The sequence below is a fragment of the Sinocyclocheilus anshuiensis genome, unplaced genomic scaffold (assembly GCF_001515605.1).
Source record: "Sinocyclocheilus anshuiensis isolate Anshui unplaced genomic scaffold, SAMN03320099.WGS_v1.1 scaffold840, whole genome shotgun sequence".
Classification (NCBI taxonomy): domain Eukaryota; kingdom Metazoa; phylum Chordata; class Actinopteri; order Cypriniformes; family Cyprinidae; genus Sinocyclocheilus; species Sinocyclocheilus anshuiensis.
The window spans coordinates 450,581-473,130 of NW_015552598.1; the positions used below are offsets into that span (position 1 = coordinate 450,581).

General features: G+C 35.4%; 2 protein-coding genes across 8 annotated transcripts in view; one reads left to right on the forward strand and one right to left on the reverse strand.

The window, feature by feature from the left end:
* cep290 (centrosomal protein 290) overlaps positions 1 to 11,259 on the reverse strand; it is a 29,333-nt gene extending 18,074 nt beyond the window's left edge. For 3 of the 7 annotated variants that reach the window (XM_016456696.1, XM_016456692.1, XM_016456690.1), the window contains exons 1-16: positions 11,181 to 11,259; positions 10,680 to 10,808; positions 10,025 to 10,102; positions 9,782 to 9,851; positions 8,905 to 8,951; positions 8,469 to 8,612; positions 7,672 to 7,725; positions 7,431 to 7,451; positions 6,356 to 6,502; positions 5,275 to 5,457; positions 4,936 to 5,025; positions 3,125 to 3,247; positions 1,854 to 1,874; positions 1,392 to 1,691; positions 330 to 492; positions 62 to 162 (exon numbers count right to left, since the gene is read on the reverse strand). In XM_016456696.1, coding sequence (XP_016312182.1) covers positions 62 to 162; positions 330 to 492; positions 1,392 to 1,691; positions 1,854 to 1,874; positions 3,125 to 3,247; positions 4,936 to 5,025; positions 5,275 to 5,457; positions 6,356 to 6,502; positions 7,431 to 7,451; positions 7,672 to 7,725; positions 8,469 to 8,612; positions 8,905 to 8,951; positions 9,782 to 9,851; positions 10,025 to 10,102; positions 10,680 to 10,772 — 1,635 coding nt within the window. In that variant the 5' untranslated portion in view covers positions 10,773 to 10,808; positions 11,181 to 11,259. Of the gene's footprint in view, positions 1 to 61; positions 163 to 329; positions 493 to 1,391; positions 1,692 to 1,853; positions 1,875 to 3,124; positions 3,248 to 4,935; positions 5,026 to 5,274; positions 5,458 to 6,355; positions 6,503 to 7,430; positions 7,452 to 7,671; positions 7,726 to 8,468; positions 8,613 to 8,904; positions 8,952 to 9,781; positions 9,852 to 10,024; positions 10,103 to 10,679; positions 10,833 to 11,180 lie in introns of all 7 variants that reach the window. The other 4 variants (XM_016456697.1, XM_016456695.1, XM_016456691.1 and 1 more) reach the window with 3 other exon arrangements.
* Positions 11,260 to 11,505: 246 nt separating this feature from the next.
* The window catches only part of LOC107665681 (transmembrane and TPR repeat-containing protein 3-like), a 55,282-nt gene continuing 44,237 nt past the window's right edge, over positions 11,506 to 22,550 (forward strand). The window contains exons 1-6 of the mRNA XM_016456666.1: positions 11,506 to 11,607; positions 12,966 to 13,179; positions 13,265 to 13,483; positions 15,946 to 16,045; positions 17,154 to 17,269; positions 20,840 to 21,012. Of these exons, the coding sequence (XP_016312152.1) occupies positions 12,991 to 13,179; positions 13,265 to 13,483; positions 15,946 to 16,045; positions 17,154 to 17,269; positions 20,840 to 21,012 (797 nt within the window). The 5' untranslated portion in view covers positions 11,506 to 11,607; positions 12,966 to 12,990. The remainder of the gene's footprint in view (positions 11,608 to 12,965; positions 13,180 to 13,264; positions 13,484 to 15,945; positions 16,046 to 17,153; positions 17,270 to 20,839; positions 21,013 to 22,550) is intronic.

Genomic DNA, 22,550 nt, shown 5'->3' on the forward strand with positions numbered 1-22,550 from the left:
AAAATTAAAGAGGGCTAACGGACAAAAATCAGACCATAAAGATAACGTTAATCGGTTTTACCTCTTTCAGCAGGACCTGGTTCTCTGCTTTGTACTGTCTCTGCTTCAAAACCTTTGATCTCCGGAATTCACTCAAATCCAGTTCTTCCTTTGGATTTAATCCTGGTGTAGGAAAATTATCTCATTGAGAGTCAAAGCAGATTTTTATCTTAGAAAAATATGTAAACAATGGATATGGATATGGATATGAAAACAATCTAATATGTCTGGGTGTCGAGATAATTTATACGGGATTCCTGAAAGAATAAAAGCAGGCTGAGGAAACTTACCAAGGCGTTCTCGTAGGTCTTCATTCTCATCTAGCAGATTGTTAATTTTGATCTCCAGTTGGTTTATCTCTTTTATCATGGATTCTATTTCCCGGTCTCTCACTCTGATTTGATTTTTACATTCTTTGATCTCAGTGATGGCAGCTTCCAAACCATCCGTCCCCTGAAAGAAAGTGGAGTGTTTCAAGCCAAACTTCTTTTTAAGTATACTGTAAAATTCTATAGAATAAAGTGACTCGCTTGTTTTCTGAATGTTTACCATTTGAATTACTTGTGATCAAGAGTTGCTAGCTTCCAACAAAAAATTGTAGAATGTGCATGAATACTTTTCTATTTGACAAGTTGCCCAAAGCGTTATTGCTAGAATCTAGTAAGGACGATCATTTTAAAATGACATTAATAAATCAAGTGCAACCTGATATTATTTATTTTATACGAAAAGATGGATTATTTGAACATAAACATGAATATCTTTAACGAGTGGTCACAACGATAGACACAATAAAACAACAAAAATAAAATGAAAATGTTGATTTTATTTTATTACTCCTTTTATATATATAATTTATTTATTTATACGTATTTATTTAAATTAATATTAATATAATAATTATTAAATGATTGAAAATATTCACATTTTCATTAAATATGGTCAAAAATTAGCCCAAAATTGAATAGTCACAAAGATAGATGTAATAGATTAAAAATTAATAAAAATGATGATAAACATATCAAATAAAAAAAAATAAGATGCTTTAGCAAAATAAATGAATAAATAAACAAGGTAAAAATTACATACAACTTTGTCTAGTGAGCTTATAAGAAATGTTTATGTATAAGAAATGTTTATGTTCATTATAAGAAAAGCTTATTAGATTTTAGATTCAAGAAAAAGACCTTGTGAAGATGCTTTGTGACTTCACCAAGTTGAAGATGCCATTGGAAAATCGAGTAATTAATTGTCCTAAACCCAAGAATATATATATAGCAACCCCAAAAAGTATTTCGACTTGTAACAGGAGTGAATTTTACACCACTGAAAATGCAAAGGGATAAACTCACAGACTCATAGAGACGGATTCGACTGAGGGTGTCATTGAGCTCTTTGTCTTTGTCTCTAGCATCACGTTCAGCCAGTTGGGCTGCACTTTCAGCCTCCAGAGCTCTCCTCTCAGCCACCTGCAGTTTAGAGCTCAAGTCTTCCAACCTGCGATGCTGCACGCTGGCGTTACCTTTATCTTTATGTTTCTTTACCGGTTTCTTCAGCTCCTCGATGAGCACAGCATTCTTTTCCATTTCTGCTGTGTACTGCTTGACTTGCTCAGACAGCATCTTGATCTGGTTGTCCCTCTCTTGCACAGCCTTTTGAAGTCAAACACAAAGTCAATGACTTCCTTAACCCCCGTTGGGATAAAATAAGATGAACCAATATGATGAAAACAGATGAGTGATGACAGACGACAGATGTAAAACTGAGGAAGAATGACACATAAAGCAAAGGAAATGAAAAACAGAGATACTCACGCCACACAGTTCATATATGACCTGACTTGGCCGAGTGGTAAACAAGAGAGAATGGAAAAAGGGAACATTTGGAAGCCAATGAAGCATTTGAAAGCAAGCAGTAATGAATAAAAGGAGAGTGCATCAAAAAGAACACACAAATAGAGAGAGAGACATGATACTGCACACAAACTAAGTCAATCTGAGGCCTGTTCCACACATCTTGCATCTGTGGCCAGTTTCAGTGGCCATATTAATAGGGTCCAGCATTCACGCTGTGTTCAGAAGCATCACAGTGGTGATGAGAAGTTCTGCCACTGACATTTTTTTTCTCATTTGTCATATATATAATATAAGAGAAAACATTGAAATGCACTATAAACCTATTGATCAACACCATATTTTGCAATACAGGCTTTTATGAAGCAACAAAAATAAAAGAGGGACACATTGTTTAAAACAATACATCTGGCGGGCTACGTTCCACATGCAGTGACAGACAAATCTTGCTGGATTTTTGTCATTTTAGCGGTTTATAGCTAAACTCTGAGGTTTGGGTTCCATTCCTTATGAATTCATTCAAATATGGCAACTTCCTCATGTAAATTCAATTTTGACAATAATCAAGTTTGTAATCAAATACTTATATGATAAATTCTATTAAAGGAGTGCTATTCAAGGAACTATTTAATGTAATAATCCAGAAATCACTTTATTTCCAGTATAGAGTATATATTTTGTCACGATTTGTGAAACAGGCCTGAGACAATGAGACATACCTTTTATCTTAATTAATGTGATAAAAAATTTAACCAAGTGGAAGTAATATGTTTGGTTGATAAATCAAATTTATATCAGAGAAAGAAATTAAACTAATGACTTAAAAGTGTATTAAAATACCATCACCTCTACATACATGATTAATGAACTGAACTTAAATTCAGAAATTGTCATTTCTTATCAAAACACAAGTTTATATATACCCAGTGTATAATTTATATTTTGTTTGCTTGTTTTCTGTTTTAATATATTTTAAAATGACATTTATTTCTGTGATGGCAAAGCTGAATATTCAGCATCATTACTTCAGTCTTCAGTGTCACATGATCCTTTAGAAATCATTCTGATATGCTGATTTGCTGCTCAAGAAACATTTCGTAATATTATCAATGTTGAAAACAGTGATATAAATTTTGTTGGATGAATGTAAATTTAAATGATTTATTTATTTATAAATTATTTTATTTAAAAAAAATATATATATAAATGATATATATGCGTGTCTGACTGACCTGCTGCAGTGCGATAATGTTGCTTTTGTCAGAGTCCATCTGAGCAGCTCGAAGTTTCTCCCTCAAGTCTCTGATCATCTGCTGATACTCCAACATTTCCAAATCTTTCCCTGATAAAATACTCTGAAACACAAACAAATACATGACAGTTTACAGCATCTAGAACTCTCAGCTACCAAAAGAATAAAACTGGCATTTCCCTCATTTCACATTATGTTCACACTGTGACAGTGTTGGTCGTCTGGTCAGAGGAGAACTGGCCCCCCGACTGAGCCTGGTTTCTCCCAAGGTTTTTTCTCCATTCTGTCACCGATGGAGTTTTGGTTCCTTGCCGCTGTCGCCTCTGGCTTGCTTAGTTGGGGACACTTCATTTCCAGCGATACCGTTGACTTGATTGCAAAGATACTATTTAAACTGAGCTGGATGTTGACATCACTGAATTCAATGATGAACTGTCTTTAACTGAAAAATTAGTGTTTACTATTGTCATTTTGCATTATTGACACACTATTTTCCTAATTAATGCAGTACAGTTGCTTTGACACAATCTGTATTGTTAAAAGCGCTATATAAATAAAGGTGACTTGACTTGACTTGACTTATGGGTTGTCAGGATGTGTGATACTATTCTGCAGGTTAGACTTTTGGCGCTGATTTTTCACCGCTTAGAGCAGGGGTGGGCAAACTTGGCCCTTCCAGGCCACTTTCCTTCCGAGGTTAGCTCCAACCTTAATCAAACACACCTGAACCAGCTAATCATTGTCTTCAAGACTACTAGAAGGCTACAGGCAGGTGAGTTTTATCAGAGTTGGATCAAATCTCTGCAGGAAAGTGGCCTGGAAGTGCCAAGTTTGCCCAACACTGGCTTAGAGGCTTGGCGTGGTGTTGACAAACCAGGCAGTAATTGAGCAACTCTAATTACTAGTTGTTCAGCTTTTTGGGCCTTTTCCATCAGATAACATGTCTATTCAGTTACAGTGGAAATAGTTATAGTGCTTGGAGTCGCAGTAGTGTCAGGATGTTAAATATGATACTTGTTAGTTTATTTGATATTCCTATACAGCAGCTATTTGTATTCCATTTGTTATGTGTCATAAATGTTAAAAACAGAAGCACTTTTGAGTGTTTTAACTCTCTCAATCAGGTTACGTGAACTTCATTTGTGTCTGGAGTTTATTCTTTACTTTGAACTAGCCTATAAAAATATTCTCTGTATTATAAGTGTTGTCAACTGAACATGTTAAGTTATTATAATTAATAAAAAAAAGTGCATTAAAAATAAAAAGCAACATTAGGTTTTTGTAATGTCTATTCAATGATTTACTCGTTTGCCACACAAATGTCTTCGAGTTATCTTTATTTGGGAGCTTTTCAAAGAAAATACTGATATATAAGTTTATATATTTTTTTAAATAAATTAAAAGCCCAAGTATTTTTATCCACATTTTTATAAGCTGAATTCCACTGAAGATGCATGCTAGCAAAATGTAAAAAAAAAAAAAAAAAAAAAAAAAAAAAAAAAAAAAAAAAAAAAAAAAAAAAAAAAAGTTTTTTTTTGGATTGTTTCCTCAGATGACAAAACTGTTGGTTGAGTCTGGCACAAAAGCAAATATTTAACCTTTTCTTCAGAACTTCAGAAAAATGACTCCTCAAAGACGTGAGCAATTTCAGACAGGTAAAACCACATACAACCAAAAGAAAAACAACAACAGCCACTTCTGCAGTAGTGAGAAATTAGCAAAGTTCATGGAACCATTTGAATATAAGCTGGTTTTATTTGTCAAAGCTGACATTTACGAGTTTGGGCTCACCTTCCACTCTTCAACTTTGGCATTAACGGCAGCCATAACTGGGTCGTCCTCTTCAACTCGAGCCTGGATTTGTTCATTTAGCTCTCTGACCTTTAAAAAGACATCTATTTAAAATGAGTCCATTAATAACAATTTTTTTTTTTTTCAATCATAAAAGAGGCCACCCCCTCAATTACATGCATGCACACTCAAACTACTTAGATTTATGCAAAACTCAACCTTACCTATTTATTTCTGCCAAAAGTGGCTAGGAGAACCAGTTCATGTGGCACAAATATTATATCAACCAATCAGCATTCAGGACTGAAATGATCCATTTTATAATCTTGATTAAAGCACCTGAAGCTTGGCATGATCTCGTTCTTTTCTCAGCTGATCCATGATGGCATCCGTCTGCTGGACTGCGATCTTCATCTTGTTGTATTCATCCGTCATCTTCTCCATCTCCTTCACAGACTCCTCCAGATTCTTCTGCAGGTGCTCGTTCTCGCTCTTCAGGTTGGCAGCCATGTCCTCGGCATGCTGGGAATAGGGAGAATTTGTGGATCACAACATGAAGATGACACATAACAGGAGACTGCATTTGAAACATGCTTTAAAAGGTGACATATACAGGACTCTCCTTGCTACTTTTGAAATAAAAGACACCACTAGGATTGAAAATCTACCACATGAAAAATAACCTGCACACATTTTGGTGTCACATTTACATATTAATACTGCAATATTATCTATTTTCCATGAGCGTGCGATTCATAGGTCGCACATTCACACTATAGGTAAATAACCAGAGGAATAGTGCAGAAAACAATATATAAATAAAAATAAAAACAATTAAAACTAAAAAGAAATCTTGAATACTGATATAATGGACTTTAAAAACAATTTAAGTGCTACTGAACTGTATGTGTATAAATTAAGAGTGAAAATAAAAATAAATTATATATATATTTATTTATATATTATGTCAAACGATTAATCGCATCCAAAATAAAAGTTTTTGTTTACATAATATATGTGTGTGTACTGTGTATATTTATTATGTATATATAAATACACACACATCTTAATGCTTTTAAACATTTTTCTTAAATATATACATGCATGTGTGTGTATTTATATATACATAATAAATATACACAGTACACACACATATATTATGTAAACAAAAACTTTTATTTTGGATGCGATTAATCGCGAATAATCATTTGACAGCACTAATATATACATATAACATTTTTCACTGTGCAAATTTATTTATCAGTTTATGCTTATGAGAAAATTATAAATGTGTAAAATAAGTGTAAAATACGTCCCATTTAAAGAAGAATTGCAGCATTAGAGGTGTATTAATCTAGACAGTGAGCCTGCCATGTTATGATGGCATTATATGGTAGGCTGAAGGTGATTTGGGGATTACCTGCAGGTCCTCCATGCACTGGTAGAGCTGTTGGTTGGCTTTGGTAAGTCTCCTCTGAATCTCATTGCTCTCCTCTTTGGTCTGAAGAGGCTCTCTCTGCTCTACTTCCTTTCTGTAGAACTCCACATCCTGTCGCAGTTGTTCGTTCTGCAGTAAGGAACAAATCCATTATTCAACGTGCTGTCAAGCATGATTCATTACTAAATGAGTTGATATCATACATCATTACAGGGTGTCATATTACTTAATTCACAGCACTTTTGAATTCTCCATTCCAGACGTTTGACTCCCATTGCAGTAGTGTTGATTCATTTTCTATAATTGCACAGTGGTGAAGCCATCACTCAGGGCTTAGTAATAAAGTTGGCCAGTTCCAGAGAGTTTCGGGCCAGTTCTAAAACAGACACTTGCTCTATCATGGAGTGCTATGTTGATCATGTACATCTGATTTTATGCTATGAGTTGTTGCAAGTTGAGCTGATTTATATACAAGTTAAGATTATCTAGCTGCCTAATGTATAAGGTTATACATTATAACGAAACTTGCAGTTGTAGAAAGAATAGACTATAAAAAATGACATTACTGTCATTATATACACAAATATACAGTACTGTTTTCCAGAAAAATAAATTATGAAGTTATAGCTATAGCTATATAATTTCAAATTTTATTCAAAATTAGTAGCTTTGATAATGGCAATAAAAAAATTTTAATTGCTTTTTTCTTTGATATACATTTTTAATAAAATGTATTCATTTATTTTAGTTTCTTAAGAAAACCTACAGTATAAAGTTATTTTTTTCTTTTCTCTGACATATACACATAAAATCCTACAGATTTTTGTGGTGGGCTTAGTTAAATTATTCCCTGAGAAAATTGTTTTAAATTAATGAAACAGTCTACCATAGCCAAAACAACAACAATAACAAAAATATGCCAAACCAGATGGCAATTTGAATTTATCCAAGGACACCTTGAAGAACAGACCAGCCTGGTGGTGCAGTTCCAACTGACATAAACATGCTTCTAATAAATAGACTGGCTTCTCTAATTCTGCCTAATCTGGGGTCTTACCTTCTTTGTAAGCTGGTTTATCTTGAGGGGGCATTGACAAGAAATGACAGCAAGGAAAGAAAAGGATAAAAAGAAAACAATAACAGGCATGCATAAAAATGAAATGATCAGTTGTGGAATAAAGCTGAGAATAGAAGCAAATAAAGCTGATATAAACGAGATAATGGAATGGATAAATGAAAGTAACAGAAAGAGAAATATTTAAAATTGTAGTCTTTACACAGGAAATGACTGGACATACCTCTCTTTTGAGTTTCCTGTTCTTCTCTTCTGCCTCTTCAGCACGGAGAGCCAGCTGCGAGATGCAAAATATACAACCAATGCATTAGATTGTTCTCAATTCCACATCATCCCTATTATTATTCCATACTTTTTGTTTTTAATGAACAGGATATTTATCCAACAATCAAAATACATAACGTTGTCACCTTTTTTGACACATCTCAATTCAAAAAATGATTTAGAATTATGAACCTTTTAGATTTTAATTACCAAAACCTAACATTTATCAGACCCTGTAGACACTGTCTATAGCATATCAGGAAGAAAAGGGAATAATCTCATTCCACGTTCTCAATTTTTACACAAATTTAAACGTGCATCAAGTCAAACACTCAACCGTTGCCAAAGTTAATGTAAAAAATGCAATTTTCTTTAATTTATTTAACAGCTCCTAATGTTTGATATGTTTTGATAACATTTAAATTAACATTCCTATTATCTAAGGTATATTCTACTGTTGTATTGCATTTGATCAACTTTTATCTATTTAATTTTGATGTTTATTGCTGGAAAAACAACAAAATTACACAAATTCTGGTTTTAAAATGCATTTATTCATGTCCCAAATTTTGGTAACAGGGTTGCCGAAATAACAAATATCATATCAAATGAAAAAATAGAACAGCTCATCTAATATTTAATTTGAGCTCGACGGTGAATATCTGAAGGTTTAGCACTTCCTTTCACCGACCATTTACTGATAAAAAAAATCTCTCTCTCTCACTCTTTTGTACCCTATTCGTGGAAAGTGCCTACCTCCTCATTGGCTTTCCTCTCCTTGCCCATTTCCTTCTCCAGCTGGGTCACCTCTCTCTCTTTGCGCTCCAGCTGACTCTCCAGTTGGTGAATCTCATCCCGGAGGAAACGTGTGTCACCCACTCCCATCACGCGCTGGGCCATCTGGACAGGAAGCAAGGCGGATCTGAATAAAGCTCAAGACCCAAGACCCAAAACTCTCCATCTGTATATATCTCTGACACTGGTGAGTTGTGCAGCTCAATGACATCTCGCTTATTTCACAATAATAAACATATCAAAGGAAATGTGATGTGCAGAACAACTATAGTTTTAACAGACAGCAACACACAAGGAATTAAGCCTGTAATCCTTTTAAGACTGTACTTGTACACAGATGATGCAAATCAAATAAGCGCACTTGTACACACAATTATTAGTGTAATACCTCCCTTACCTCTAGCTCACCCTCCAGCTTTAGGACTTTGGCTTTCAACTCATTTTCTGCAATCATTTAATACACAAGCATAAATATATTACTTAATAAATTGCACTAATATGTTACAATTCTTACAATCAACTTCATAACTTATAAACCATAAAACAATAAAATATTAGGATGTTGTTTGAAACCATTACAGTGCTTGAAAAGCTCTAGCATTTAACATAGTTGTTAGATAATCTGGTGACACTTTAGTATAGGGACCAAATCTCACTATTAACTAGTTGCTTATTAACATGCCTATTATTAACATATTGGCAGTTTATTAGTACTTACAAATCACATATTCTGCATGACCATATTCTACATCCCTAATCCTACCCAATACCTAAACTTAACTAACAAAAATTACCTTACTAACTATTAATAAGCAGCAAATTAGGAGTTTATTGAGGCAAAAATCATAGATAATGGTTTGTTAACAGCGAGAATTGGACCTTAAAATAAAGTGTGACCGATAATTTCAGCCTTAGGTTTGCTATGTATACTGGATTTTTAAATATAATACTTTGAATTTATGTCTAAAATGATTTACTGAAGAATTTTAAGATTGAGATTTGAAATCTCTCACGGACATGTTCTGCATTCAAAATCGAATCGCTGTTGATGTCATATACAGTATGCATGATGAATTCTGATTTAAACCAGTACATGTTTTATGAATAAAAATAAAATTTTTTGGTAAGTGACCTTGAGTCAAAAAAACAAACAAACACTCATTTAATCATAATTTTTTTTTTTTTATTAAAAGACTTGAACACTACTATTTTACTACCTTGCAAGCACTGTTATTTCCTGTGGGAAATGCTAATCGAATAATGACTGTACATACCAATTCTTGCTTGCTCCGCACCAGCACTGTCTACAACCTCATAGGCACATTTAATTTCGTCCAGTTTCATCTGCGGGGCAATAAGTCATCCAATGTAACATCTAGACTGGCCCACACAATACTATTAGAATGACTGACAGCAACTGCAGATGGACTTCAATGACCAGAAAATAATTAGTAAAAGGAATTCAAAGCTTTCCAACTGAAAGAAGCAGATGTGTGGTGACGGTGTATGAGTCTTACCCTCAGGAGTGTTTGTGAGATTCTAAAGAGCTGAATCATTTTCTCTGAATCATCTGCTTTCAGGTCCCGTGGTTTGACCTACGTGGGAAGGAAAGCATGATTATCAGATGAATTTGCAGGGAGAATGTTTTTGTCCCTCACACATTCCAATAAACAGATGTAAGTCTGGAACAAAGCAAAGATACAGATCTTCAGCATTTTTGCTAGTTCTAGATTTTTTCTTTCTAGATCAAAAAGTAATCTGATTATATAACCTAAAATGTGTAATATATATATATATATATATATATATTATGTAATATATATAAAGCTATTATTAATAGATAAAATACAAAAGAGTGAAATAGTGAAATATGAGACGTTTTGTGTGATAAAAAAGGTAAATATCACATATGAATAATATTTTATAATATTTGAATAAGTGTCAAACTACAAAATAGTGTGAAATTATTACCAAAAATATGTGTTTACATGATTTAGGAGATGTTAAATATTCTGCCATTTATTTCCAAAAATGTTTTAAATATAATTTTTATCACTGTCATTTCCACTACCGAATGTTATTTAAACATAAAAAATTAATAAAGTGAAGATCCTGATTCCTTATGATTGTACTTATCTACACAGTTTTTATGCCTTAAAATGATACACTTACCATCAAAATCACATCACAGATTTTCTCATCATCTTCTCCCAGATCTTCTGGGTCTGCTCCCATGAGCAGCTTCCAGTCTGCGGCTGCAGGCATCTTTCAGCTTTTGTATAAATGTCCTACAGCGCTGAACTGAACAACATTTAACCTGTTTAACTGATGTCAGATATCGTTTTATTGCCAAACTTCCACACAGACAGTAAAATGTAATGCTAATGTACAGTATTCTTATTCACATAGACTTCTTACAGGGCACTATGAATACACCCTCATATGTGAATGCAGAATAATAACAGCATTACAATAAATAAGAGGTTAAAAGACAATCTAGATATTAGCAAGCATTGTTGTTTTAGCATTGTATACAATTGGTCATATTTAGTTTAGTTTGTTAGGTATAGTGTTAAAAATGGAATATTGGTTTTACACGCGTTGCTTAATGCCACAAATGCAACTTGTGTACGTATTCATAAAAAAGAAAGACAGAAAATCACGCATTCAGACCTTACTGATAAAACAGCCTAGCCATCTTGTGTTCCCCTTGTTCTGCTGCTGCTAGGCAACCATGACAACAGTCGTAAAGCGGAACGTCGTAAATCCGTCTCCTTGGGCTCTTGTTTTTACGCCGTACGATTTCGCTCATTAAATTATTCCCCATTGTGCAGTACGTTCATTACAAAGGATATAATAGTTGAGGTACAAATTCCACTTAGTAAAGTAGAAATAAAAGGAAGAATTAAAAAACACATGAATAAAAAGTGGCAGGAAATGTGAGACAAGGATTTAAAGGGCAGACACCTATACAATATCCAAAAACAAGGGAAGCGGTTTTTGGTCCTTGCTAATTCAGTGCTTTAGATCGAACTTGATGCTTCAGCCAAAATAAACTCACACATTCTCTTTTAATTTCGTTTTAACCAGAAATGACAAGGTGAGTTGTCCATGTGTTTATATATTACCGCTCACTGATGGCGGATTGAGAGTGTTTGTTTAAATGACTGAAGTCAGTGCATGCTGCTGAAGTTAGATTTGATGTTTAATCAGATCAGTGTCCTGTTAATTTAAACCAGTTTCTTCTAAATATCACTACATTCCTTATTTATTAGTGATGGATGTTGCATTGATGTTTTTTATAACTGTAATGACGGAATTATTCGATTAATCTCAATGAAAAGCAAATGCTAACTGATAGCTGGATGGGCTGGTCCTGGTTTATGAGCTCCGCTCATTCCGCACAGATTATTGTATTATTCTGATCATTCGACTGATTTATTCGTGTTTTTAGGTTTGCAACATAGCGGCAAAAGGTCGCAGTGCCGTGGGCCGATTTAAACAATGTTATAAATGTCATAGATCTTTTCAGGGGATTTTAAAATTATGTTTTAAAGGCAGGAAAAGGTAATTGAAATTAATTAAATATTGAAAGGCATGGATTTTTTTAATAGTGATTATATATTTGTCCAGCTCTGATCTATTCTAAAATATTCATAAAATAAAATATGCCAAATGTATATTGCACGTGTAGCAGTGTTTGAAGTATTGTTTAAATACTCTTTTATAACATTAATAATATTTTGAATTAGCTTTTTTATTTTTAATTTTTCAGTTTTAGATTTAATTGTACTTTAAGTGTAAGTAATTTTGTTTGTTTTTTTGTCAAATAATAAAGATAAAGATAAAACTGTAAACGGTAGAAACAAAAAATGCTCAATAGTTTGAAATGTTGACCACTATTAAGCGATGAAAAATAAATCCGATCATAGATGGCACTATAGAGCACAGAAATAAAAATATGGACTTTATTTATTTATTTTTTGAATGATCCGTGGAAACCTTTCCACAATATTGGATTTTTGACTAGTTTATAGCAAATCTAGCATGCATGTAGTCTGGAAAGCCATTGTCAACAATCATCAAAAACATTTTAAAGTTCAGCAGGCCATCCGAGGTCAATGAAGAATGTAGGGCGTGGCCTAGTTTATTAAAACAGCTATAATTTCTTAAATAAGTAATTGCGATGAAATTTGGTGAATTTATATAGTATGTTACTCTGAGAAGGCAACAGGAAATGACTCTACTTAGCCTGTTGGTGGCGCTATAAAATTCATAAACTTTAAAATAGCTCTAATTATTTTGTATGCAGTGTCTTACGTGAATAAATGAGTTCTTTGCAATGAATCAAAGCAGTTCACATAAGGTCTGAATGGCTCATTAATGGTCTGAATCAGAATGATTCTGTGATCATATCAGGACTCAGGAGTGGCAGTTGTTTCTCCTCTGCTCTTGCAGTGCTCAATGAGGTCTCACGTCAGCGATGGCTGTAGTGTCGTGGAAGGAGATCTGTCTTCTGACTGGACTGGTGGTGGGCTGCTACTGGAACAGCCTGTTCTGTGGTTTCGTGTTCGATGATGTCTCTGCTATCTTGGATAACAAAGACCTTCGCCCCACCACACCACTGAAGAACCTCTTCCTCAATGACTTCTGGGGCACACCTATGTCAGAGGTAACCTTGAAGAAATTCAGCTCGGTTTCTCAAGACGTGATGTTTTTGGAGGCTTGTATCCAACCTTGTTTTTTTTTTTATCCAGGAGAGGAGCCATAAGTCCTACCGGCCGCTTACTGTTCTCACCTTCCGCCTCAATTACCTGTTCAGCGAGTTGAGCTCCTCATCATACCACCTCCTCAACGTGGTTCTCCACGCCGTGGTGTGTGTCCTCTTCCTCCACTTCTGCCGTCTGCTCTTGGACCGAAGCACCAGCCTCATAGCGGCTCTGCTGTTTGCTGTCCATCCCATCCACACAGAGGCTGTAAGTAACTGCTATTATGTCACAGATTCATCAACATGGTTTATGTTACAAAATCATGAAGACAAGCTTCATTTGTAGAATTTGCTTCTGCTACTTTCATGTAAAGGGACTCTATTGGTCAATATGCCACAATCATGTTGAAGTTTCCTTTATGATTTACTCTTCGCCTTTGTTGCTTGAAGAAACTATCTTTGGCACAAAGTTGAGGAACAAACACTTGAATTAAGTGTCTTTGCAGATGCCACCTCATGGTGGCAGTAATAGACAGAGCTTGCTGTCCCAGTGTGCATTGCATGTAAATAGTCGTGCATTATCATGGAAAAACTGTTTGGAATTGAGCCTTTATCATTTCAGTCAATATTTATTTCATATGTTGTTGTTGAGGTATCACTTAAAAAGAAAGGACAACATAAGGGCAAAATCCTCGGAGAGGGTAATTGACCTTGTAGCTCAATGAAGTGGTACACTATCTGATTAGAGTACTTTGCTCTAGGACTGGTGTTTGTTTATCAGGTAGAGATCTGTGCTGCTCGTGAAATGGTTGGGGGATCAGTCCCTGTGCGGGTGACCTAAGAACTGGAGTGTTGATCTGATCTTAGTCTTTTCTCTAAAACTATTATACCCTCTACCACAGTGCTTATCTTTAGACCGACTATAGAAATGATGTATAGTACGTTTCTTTGCATAAAAAGTTCCTGCCTAATAAGCAAAAAAAAAAAAAAAGTAACATTTAGTAACAATAATGAATAATATTATACTCAATTGTTTTGTTTATAGTATTGAAATAGTCTAAAAGGGTTATTGAATTAATATTATATTTGTTTTTTATAATATGTAATTCTGAATATTAAATTGTTTTTGATCAATTATATTTTTGTAATAATAAGTTTACATTTATGCATTTAGCAGATGCTTTTATCCAAATCAACTTACATTGCATTCAATGGGATCAGAATTATAAATTTCTATAATTATAAATAGCATACACTATATATATAATATGCATTTTATATATATACCCAAGACGTGTCACTCGTATAGTTTTGAATGAGTAACAATGCAACGCTCAATATGTCCACTCTATCAAATGAAGCCCCGCCTTCCGAGTAAAAGAGCCAATCGCTAATGGGAGAAGTCATCGTTAGAAGTCCCGGTTGCTATAGAAACAGTCAGCGTTCTGAGACATGCGCTTAGGACTGCGCATGCGCACTGGCTGATCTAGCCTGAAAAATAAGCTTTTTTTTTTTTTTTTACATTATTTCAGCAAAATAAACAACATTTATGATACAGTTGTCAGATTTCATTGGTGATTTCAAATATGAAATTTAATCGTAAGCTTGGTGAACAGTTTTGGAGATTTTGATGTTTCCCCATTCAAAGAGATAGGAGCTGCACTTGCATGCCCAAGAGGTGTTTCAAAGATGGCCGCCGATATATATTTCCACTGCTGCAATTAGATTAACCATGTTTATTGCAAAAGCTAAAATACAGACATGTCTTTTTGTCATTAAATTAACTAAATAAATTAACAAAATGTATGAAAAATGCCTTTTAATTAACTTTTTTTTTCAGGCATGATGCAAACAAATCATTTAATGTTGATTCCTTTTGTTTAGTGATTCACAGAAATGAATCAAACTCTGAAGCTCCAAGTTTTGCCACTGAGGTATAAATCAGACACATTATAAAATGGCTTATCTTAATCGAATTTAAATCTGGAAATAAACAGAGTTTAGGGGGAAAATACGTTCAGTGAATGAGAAATATTTTAAGGTCACTAATTAAATAAGCAAATTTGTGACTCTGAGCATGTGAACTCCTCAAAGGTCAGATTCTTTGCTTCCATTGAGGCACAAGATGCTGTTTGGATCATTCTCAAGTCGTGGTCATTGGGGTTTTCACAAACTTTTGGAGGTCATGCAGTTTGAGTGCTGCTGTCCATGAAGCAAAACCGAATATTAAACATTCTGAAATGTAACTTTTCAATCAAATTTATATGCTTATGCTATAATTTGTAATAAAAAAATGCATTAAATTAAAGAACTTTTGCGCTGTTTGTTTGTCTTTTGGACTCCACTGTATATAATGTTATGTAACAATTAATTATACCATATGATGATTTTATATAATTGTTTGGATTATTTTCAGCAAAAGTTCTCACAGGTTGTATGAAAGGGAAAAAAATGATTTGTTTTACAGTTATGATTGATTGCTTAAAACTGGTTCCTCTTGCACCTGTCACATGACTCTTCATGGCATAGACTTTCCATCCAATCTCCAATCGTGGCGTAAGAAGAAACCTTACTGTAAAAACACACTTTATAAAAGATCATGTCAATCAAACATAAGACACTTCATTTTACATGCATCAGATTGGCATGTATTGGTTAATTGAAATTCCACCTGTTGCGAGTGTGGAGAGATTTGCACATTGAGCTGTTGAAATCTTTCGCTATGTGCAGGTGACAGGTGTCGTTGGCAGAGCTGAGTTGCTGTCCTCCATTTTCCTGCTGGCTGCTTTCCTGGCATACACCAAATCAAAAGGCGCCGATCACTCCATAGGTAAGCGTTGCCATCGCATAACCGCATAATCCCTGCATGCACGCTGCAACAAGTTCATTCCTAGGACACGACGCGCAAGCTGCGACTCGCCTCTCATTCAAAAGCTCACCGAGCTCCCCACCCAGAAGTCTTGAGTACACAGCTCGTTTCACAGATCGATCAAATTGGCATGTTGTTTCTGACTTGATGCACTTCAACACAATTATTATATTATACCGTCAACCTCCCACTATGATTCTTGCTTTTTTTATCGCAGAATGTTAATCCCGTCATAGTATTTTTGTTGTTGCCTTGTCTATGGTGTGATGGCAAGTGATTATTTTCTTATTTTATTTGATTTGCTTTTCTTTTGTTCATCTTAAATTAGCCGTCACCTTAGTTTTAAGGTGTAAAAGGAAATGCATGATTGAATAGTGTTGTATTGATTGCTCTTTATATATTATGGGTCACAATTTGACCTATAATAAACATCATTAATATATCTCAGGTGGCATAGAGCCAGGCCACCACTGCATTTGTGTTGTTGTGTAACTCGCAATCAATAATAGTCGTCAAATGAATTATGATATGCCACTCATTTAATTGAATGAACTACAATTAAATGCGATATTTGTAACAGACAAAAGCATTTAGTTTAGAATTCTAATATAGCTTTATATTTCGGTTCACGCGTCTATGGCCGTTGCATCACATCTTCAAACGCGAGCGACTCCATATGAATTTAAAAACCATCTCAAGACCCTTGCGTTCAGTTCCATTTGTTGCGCTCCATCCAGGTGTTTTTGAACAAGACACAGTCGTGTGAACGGCTCCTAATTCATTCTGTGCTGCCTGCGTTGGGAGTGTGGTTTGGCAAGGCATATTGTGATAAATAATCATGCTAACTTAAGTTAAATTGACAACCCTGTTTATATTAAGTGTTTTTCTGCAATTCCCTTTAAAAGACTTGTGGGATGGGGTGAACCCAGTGAACAGCAACACCAGGCTGCTTTCCGTCTTTCACTTTGTTAAATCTGAGTGATGTTTGAAAGATGCATAAAGTTACTCAAAAGCACTTCCGACATATTAAAAATGAGATGTCCTCAATGTCCTCAACTTCCTCTTTCAGTGTGGACTCCCATCATTTCAACCGTGTTCCTGGTTGCCGTTGCCACGCTATGCAAGGAGCAGGGAATAACTGTCATTGGGATATGCTGTATTTACGAGGTGTTCGTTGCCCAAGGGGTGAGTGTGACATTTATTTATCGACTCGTAAATAAAGGATGTGTTGATGTGCATGGTTAAAGTCAATAAGATCTGTCACAGGGTCTTGGGATCAAAAGCTTATTTGTTAATAAGTTAAAAAAAAGACAACTGTATTGCTTTTAAGGGAAGTCATAAAACATCCTTTACTTTTTGATAATAAAAGCCCTATTTTGTTGGCAGAAAGACAGAGGGAACGTGAAACCGCTACCCAGATGGAAAGACTTAATGCATCCTCATGGGGCGCAGCCTTGCATGATGACTACAGACATATTTGTCCACTTTTGTCTGTTAGTGTCACTATCTTGACAGTTTAATACCAAAAAAAAATCTTGAAACAAATTAATCTAAAATTAAGCTAAATGCATATGGTTGCGGTGGAAAAAATCGAAAATTGAATGTAAAGCAAATAACTGTTTGAGGTATCGGCAATTTCCTGTGGCGACGTGTATTGGTTATAAAGCTCTAAATCCCTCTCTGGCAGTGAAAATTAACCCGTTTCACTCAATGACTTGTCTTATGTACTTTTCCACTGACGTCTCGACTGTCATGTGAGCTCATTTGGTGTGAATATAAAATTTGTTTAAAAGCCCAAAGGGCATGTCTGCATTGAGTTTTTCGAGGAAGAGTGTGAAAATCAACACTGAGGCATCAGCTGAGTGATAACCAACAGGTTATACAGGTTTCTTATCTGATACAGCATTCAGTACCTTCTGCCTGGAAAAAAAGCGATGCAAGACATAACTATTTTGTAAGTGACAGTTGAGTAAATAACTTTAGGGAAACATCTCTCATTTCTAAAGGCAGTGAAACAAAACAGCAAAGTCTCATAGTTTTGTTAACCACAAGTCTTACCAGATGTGAAAACACCCTGTTGCCTGTTCCGTTTAAAACGAGCTGCAGGATTTCAAAAATCAAAATGTTTTGACGCACTGACATTAGTTAGATGTTGCATGTCACAGTCATTAAGGACACAGTGTCCCTTTAAAGAGTTTTTTCAAACGTGTCTCTCTTGTTCCCAGCAGATTAGCATCTATTTTTTAATATCAAGTAAAAGCCACTTAACGATGTAGCGTTCATTCTGTCCATTAGCGTTCGGATGCTCGTCGGGGTCTTTGCTCTTTTGACAGCCTTCCATTCGCTTTGTATTATGCAATTGAATTTTTACATAATGGACTGTGGCATAATCCTCTTATGTGAGCTAGCAACTGAATGCAAGCAGCTGTTGTTTCTGACAGAAACTCAAGGTCTGAGGGTCTTCGCCTTGGATCCTTGCTCTGTTTAGTCCGTATGCAGCCCTAAGCTATGCCTCTAACCCATATGCATGAGTAGCGCTTGGACTTTAATGTTTTGCTGAAATGCGTGTAGCTTAAGTAATTACTCGTTTAAATAAAGTCGTTTAAAAGTGCAGCGTTTAAGCGATAATGTATTACATGTAACGTTGATCTAATGCATCCGGATTGTGGCATGTAAAAGTTTCGTTGCAGCGACCTCTAACGTAGCATTTATCTCTGTGAGAAGTGTTTTTTTGTTTTTTTTGGGTTGGGTGTGTGGCCTCGTGGTTAACCCGTTGGCAGACAGATTAAGTTGTGGTGTTCAAATGGGATCTGTGTGGTTTGAATACAGCATGTGTTGTGTCTCTTGTCATTGTTGCCTGTCTTCTCTCCACTTTTGCCGTCAACAAAAATGGAAAAAGCCCTAAGCATTATGTAAGAATAATTATTACTAGTTAAATAAATGAAAATGAGTATGTAATACTGTACATTTATTGTGGATACTTGTATAGTTAAAGGGATAGTTCACCCAAAAATGAAAATTACCCCATGATTTACTCACCCTCAAGCCATTCTAGTTTTATATGGCTTTCTTCTTTCAGACGAATACAATCGAATGCTAATTTATATAAAAAAATGTCCTGGCTCTTCCAAGCTTTGTAATGGCAGTGAATGGGTTTTAAGATTTTGAAGTTCAATAAAAGTGCATCCATCCATTGTAAAAAGTGCTCCACGCGGCTCTGGGACCTTCTGAAGTGAATTGATGCATTTGTGTAAGAAAATATCCATATTTACAACTTTATAAACTGTAATCGCTAGTTTGCGCTAACTGCCGTATGCCCGTCCACGAGAGAGTGGCGTTCCAGCAGATTACTATATTTTTCGTCAAATAAATGCAGCCTTGCTGAACAAAGGATACTTTCAAAAACATTAATACATTAAAAACTCTCACAAACCCCAAACTTCTGAATGGTAGTGTATATATTTAACTTTTTTCATTGTATTAAAGGGTTCATGAACTGTTTTTATTTTGTACTCTGAGGTCCCCTTATAATGTTTCAAGATTTTTGCATCAAAAAACATCATAATTCAGCAGTAATAGGTTATTTTCAGTCCTGTTTTTAACCCCCCTTATTGGAATGCTCTGTTTGCATAGGTAGACTCGGAAGTAAATGCCCACTGCTATGACTGGCTAACACTTGTGTATGTTTGACAGCCTACATCCTTCAGAGATGGATGCAGCTGTGATTTAGGTTAAAATCGCATAAATACTCATATCAATTGATCTGTTTAAGAGACAAAGCATTAGTGACCACGTGATTAAAAACAGTTACTCACACCTGTGTGTTGCGACATCACTGTCAGATCCAATATAGTTGGCACAACATCGTCTTTTAGTTTCAATCTTTCTGAAAATCCTGGGTCGAATTATGCCATGTTTGTAATCGAATGCGTGGTAAAATGAAGTGAACAAAGGACCAAGTTCTTACTGACGCTGTCTGGAACTTCATTAAAAATAAAGTTCATCCACTCCTAATGTTGGGATCACAAGGAAGGCAATGCAAAGACTGTTTTTCCACAACTTGGCACTGAACAGCGTCTTGTTGTCTTCAGAGCCATCTTTATCGTTTGGTTTCTGTGTAGACCTGTGCGTTCGCCTCTCTCGTAAACACTACATGCGCGAATCGGTGATCGGGGATAAACAGGCAGCGATGCAGAAGCAGGCGTTGATCTTCCTCTGTGGAGGTGGTGTTTAGTCACACTATGACCCCTTTAAATTAATTTACATTTTATATTAGTCATATACCTGGTTTGGTGAAGTGATCAGCCCATTAGTGTATACCATTACTCCGCTTACTCAGGTGCAACCAATCAACTTCCAGATCAAACTCTAGGCTAATTGCCCCACCTGATGTTAGTTGTAGTGGTTTTGATTACTTAAAAATAAAACCAGCTTTTTCTTGAAGATTCCACTTTTAGTAGTGCATTTAGTACTGCAAAGAGTTCATCATGGTTGGAAAAATGCTTTCAAAAAGTCTCCGGGATAAAGTTGTACCACAAGTTAGAAGAAGGTTACAAAAACATTTTCAAAGGCTTTAGCTATCCCTCTAAGTACTGTTCAGAGCATCAAGAAGTGGAAAAACATATGGCAACGCATTGCCTAGATCAGGCCGTCTGTCCAAACTGGACATTGATCAGAGATGCATGTATATGTATGTATTTACTTATATTTTATTTCCTTTGTCATGTAATTTTCTCCTCTTTGTTTTTAATCCAGTTCACTCTGCCCATGCTGATTGACACCCTACTTCAGGTGTTGAGAGGAAAAGATGGTTTTCCCTATGCTGTTCTCCAGACCCTGCTGAAGCTCATTGTCCTGATCATCAGCACACTATTGCTGGTCATCGTCAGGGTGCAGGTCATTCAGTCCCAGTTGCCAGTGTTCACCAGGTGAGACTACACCAAAACCTCTGTTGTGTTATATACCAGCATTTACCAACCTTTATTCAGTCACGGCACCCTTTCAAATTTCTTAAAAATTTGTTGCACCCTTCACAAACACTACTGCTCTACAGGCCCTGCAGTCTACTCGCTCTGGACTGCTACATGAGCATGAAGCTGAACAAAGTTACAAATAAAATAAGTCTAACAGTAGTCTTCAGGTACAGAAATTTAATAATTAAAGGAGACATATTATGCCCCTTTTTACAATATATAATATAAGTCTCTGGTGTCCCCAGAATGTGTCTGTGAAGTTTCAGCTCAAAATTCTCCACAGATAATTTATTATATCATTTTGAATGGCATTAGAGCTGGTACACCGTTGTTGCTTGCGAAAACACAGTGACAGCGCTGTGGGTGTATTACATTTACAGATTAAGTGGCGGTAATATTATAATGAGATCCCTTTGCCACGTCACCAAGGGAGCGAAATCAGACGCGCTCGTTTTCTCAGACGCTTGCAGAAAAAGGCTTCCCAAAACAAAGTTACTGGGTTAACCTTTTTCACGTTTCCTTAAATGGTAGATGCACCGGGGACCTGATTATAGCACTTAAAACCTGGAAATGTCAGATTTTCATGATATGTCACCCTTAAAAAATGATAGTTGTGGCTTTTGCCTTGTTTCCTGCACATACTGTGAGTGGACTACATTAAAGTCATGCTGAAATTCAACTCACACAGCAGATCTAAAGCAGAATTGTACAGTATAGAAAATAAATTGTCATCAAATGCCCTTTGCCACGTCACCAAGGGAGCGAAATCAGACGCGCTCGTTTTCTCAGACGCTTGCAGAAAAAGGCTTCCCAAAACAAAGTTACTGGGTTAACCTTTTTCACGTTTCCTTAAATGGTAGATGCACCGGGGACCTGATTATAGCACTTAAAACCTGGAAATGTCAGATTTTCATGATATGTCACCTTTAAATGAAAAGTAACACTGCATAGTGTTCACTGTGTAAGTTAATTATAGATTAATCTCTGTTTAAGCTGTTTGATTAACATTCACACAGACGGCAGCAGGTATTTCTAGGCTATTTAGAGTATTAGAGGATATATTATAGGATATTTTACTCTATGATTGTTAAACAACTAATCCGAGAATCACATCACAAATCATGAACTGTGGGGCCTTAGTAGAGTTCAAAGCCATGATAAAGTCTTGATGAATAGAAAGTTCAAAAGAACAACATTTATTTGAAATAGAAATATTTTATGACGTTATAAATGTCTTTACTTTACTCTTTTGATCTATTTATAGCATCCTTAAAGAAAAAAATCTTAATGACCCCAAACGTTTGAATGGTACTGCACATACATGTTATTACACATTATGATATCTTAATGGCTGTGATTGTCACGTCATGCGAGGGCTGCACGATTTGGTGAAAAAATTAAATTGCGAAATTTCTGTTAAAAATTTATTCAAATTTAAAGGGGTCATATGATGCGATTTCAATTTTTCCTTTCTCTTTGGAGTGTTACAAGCT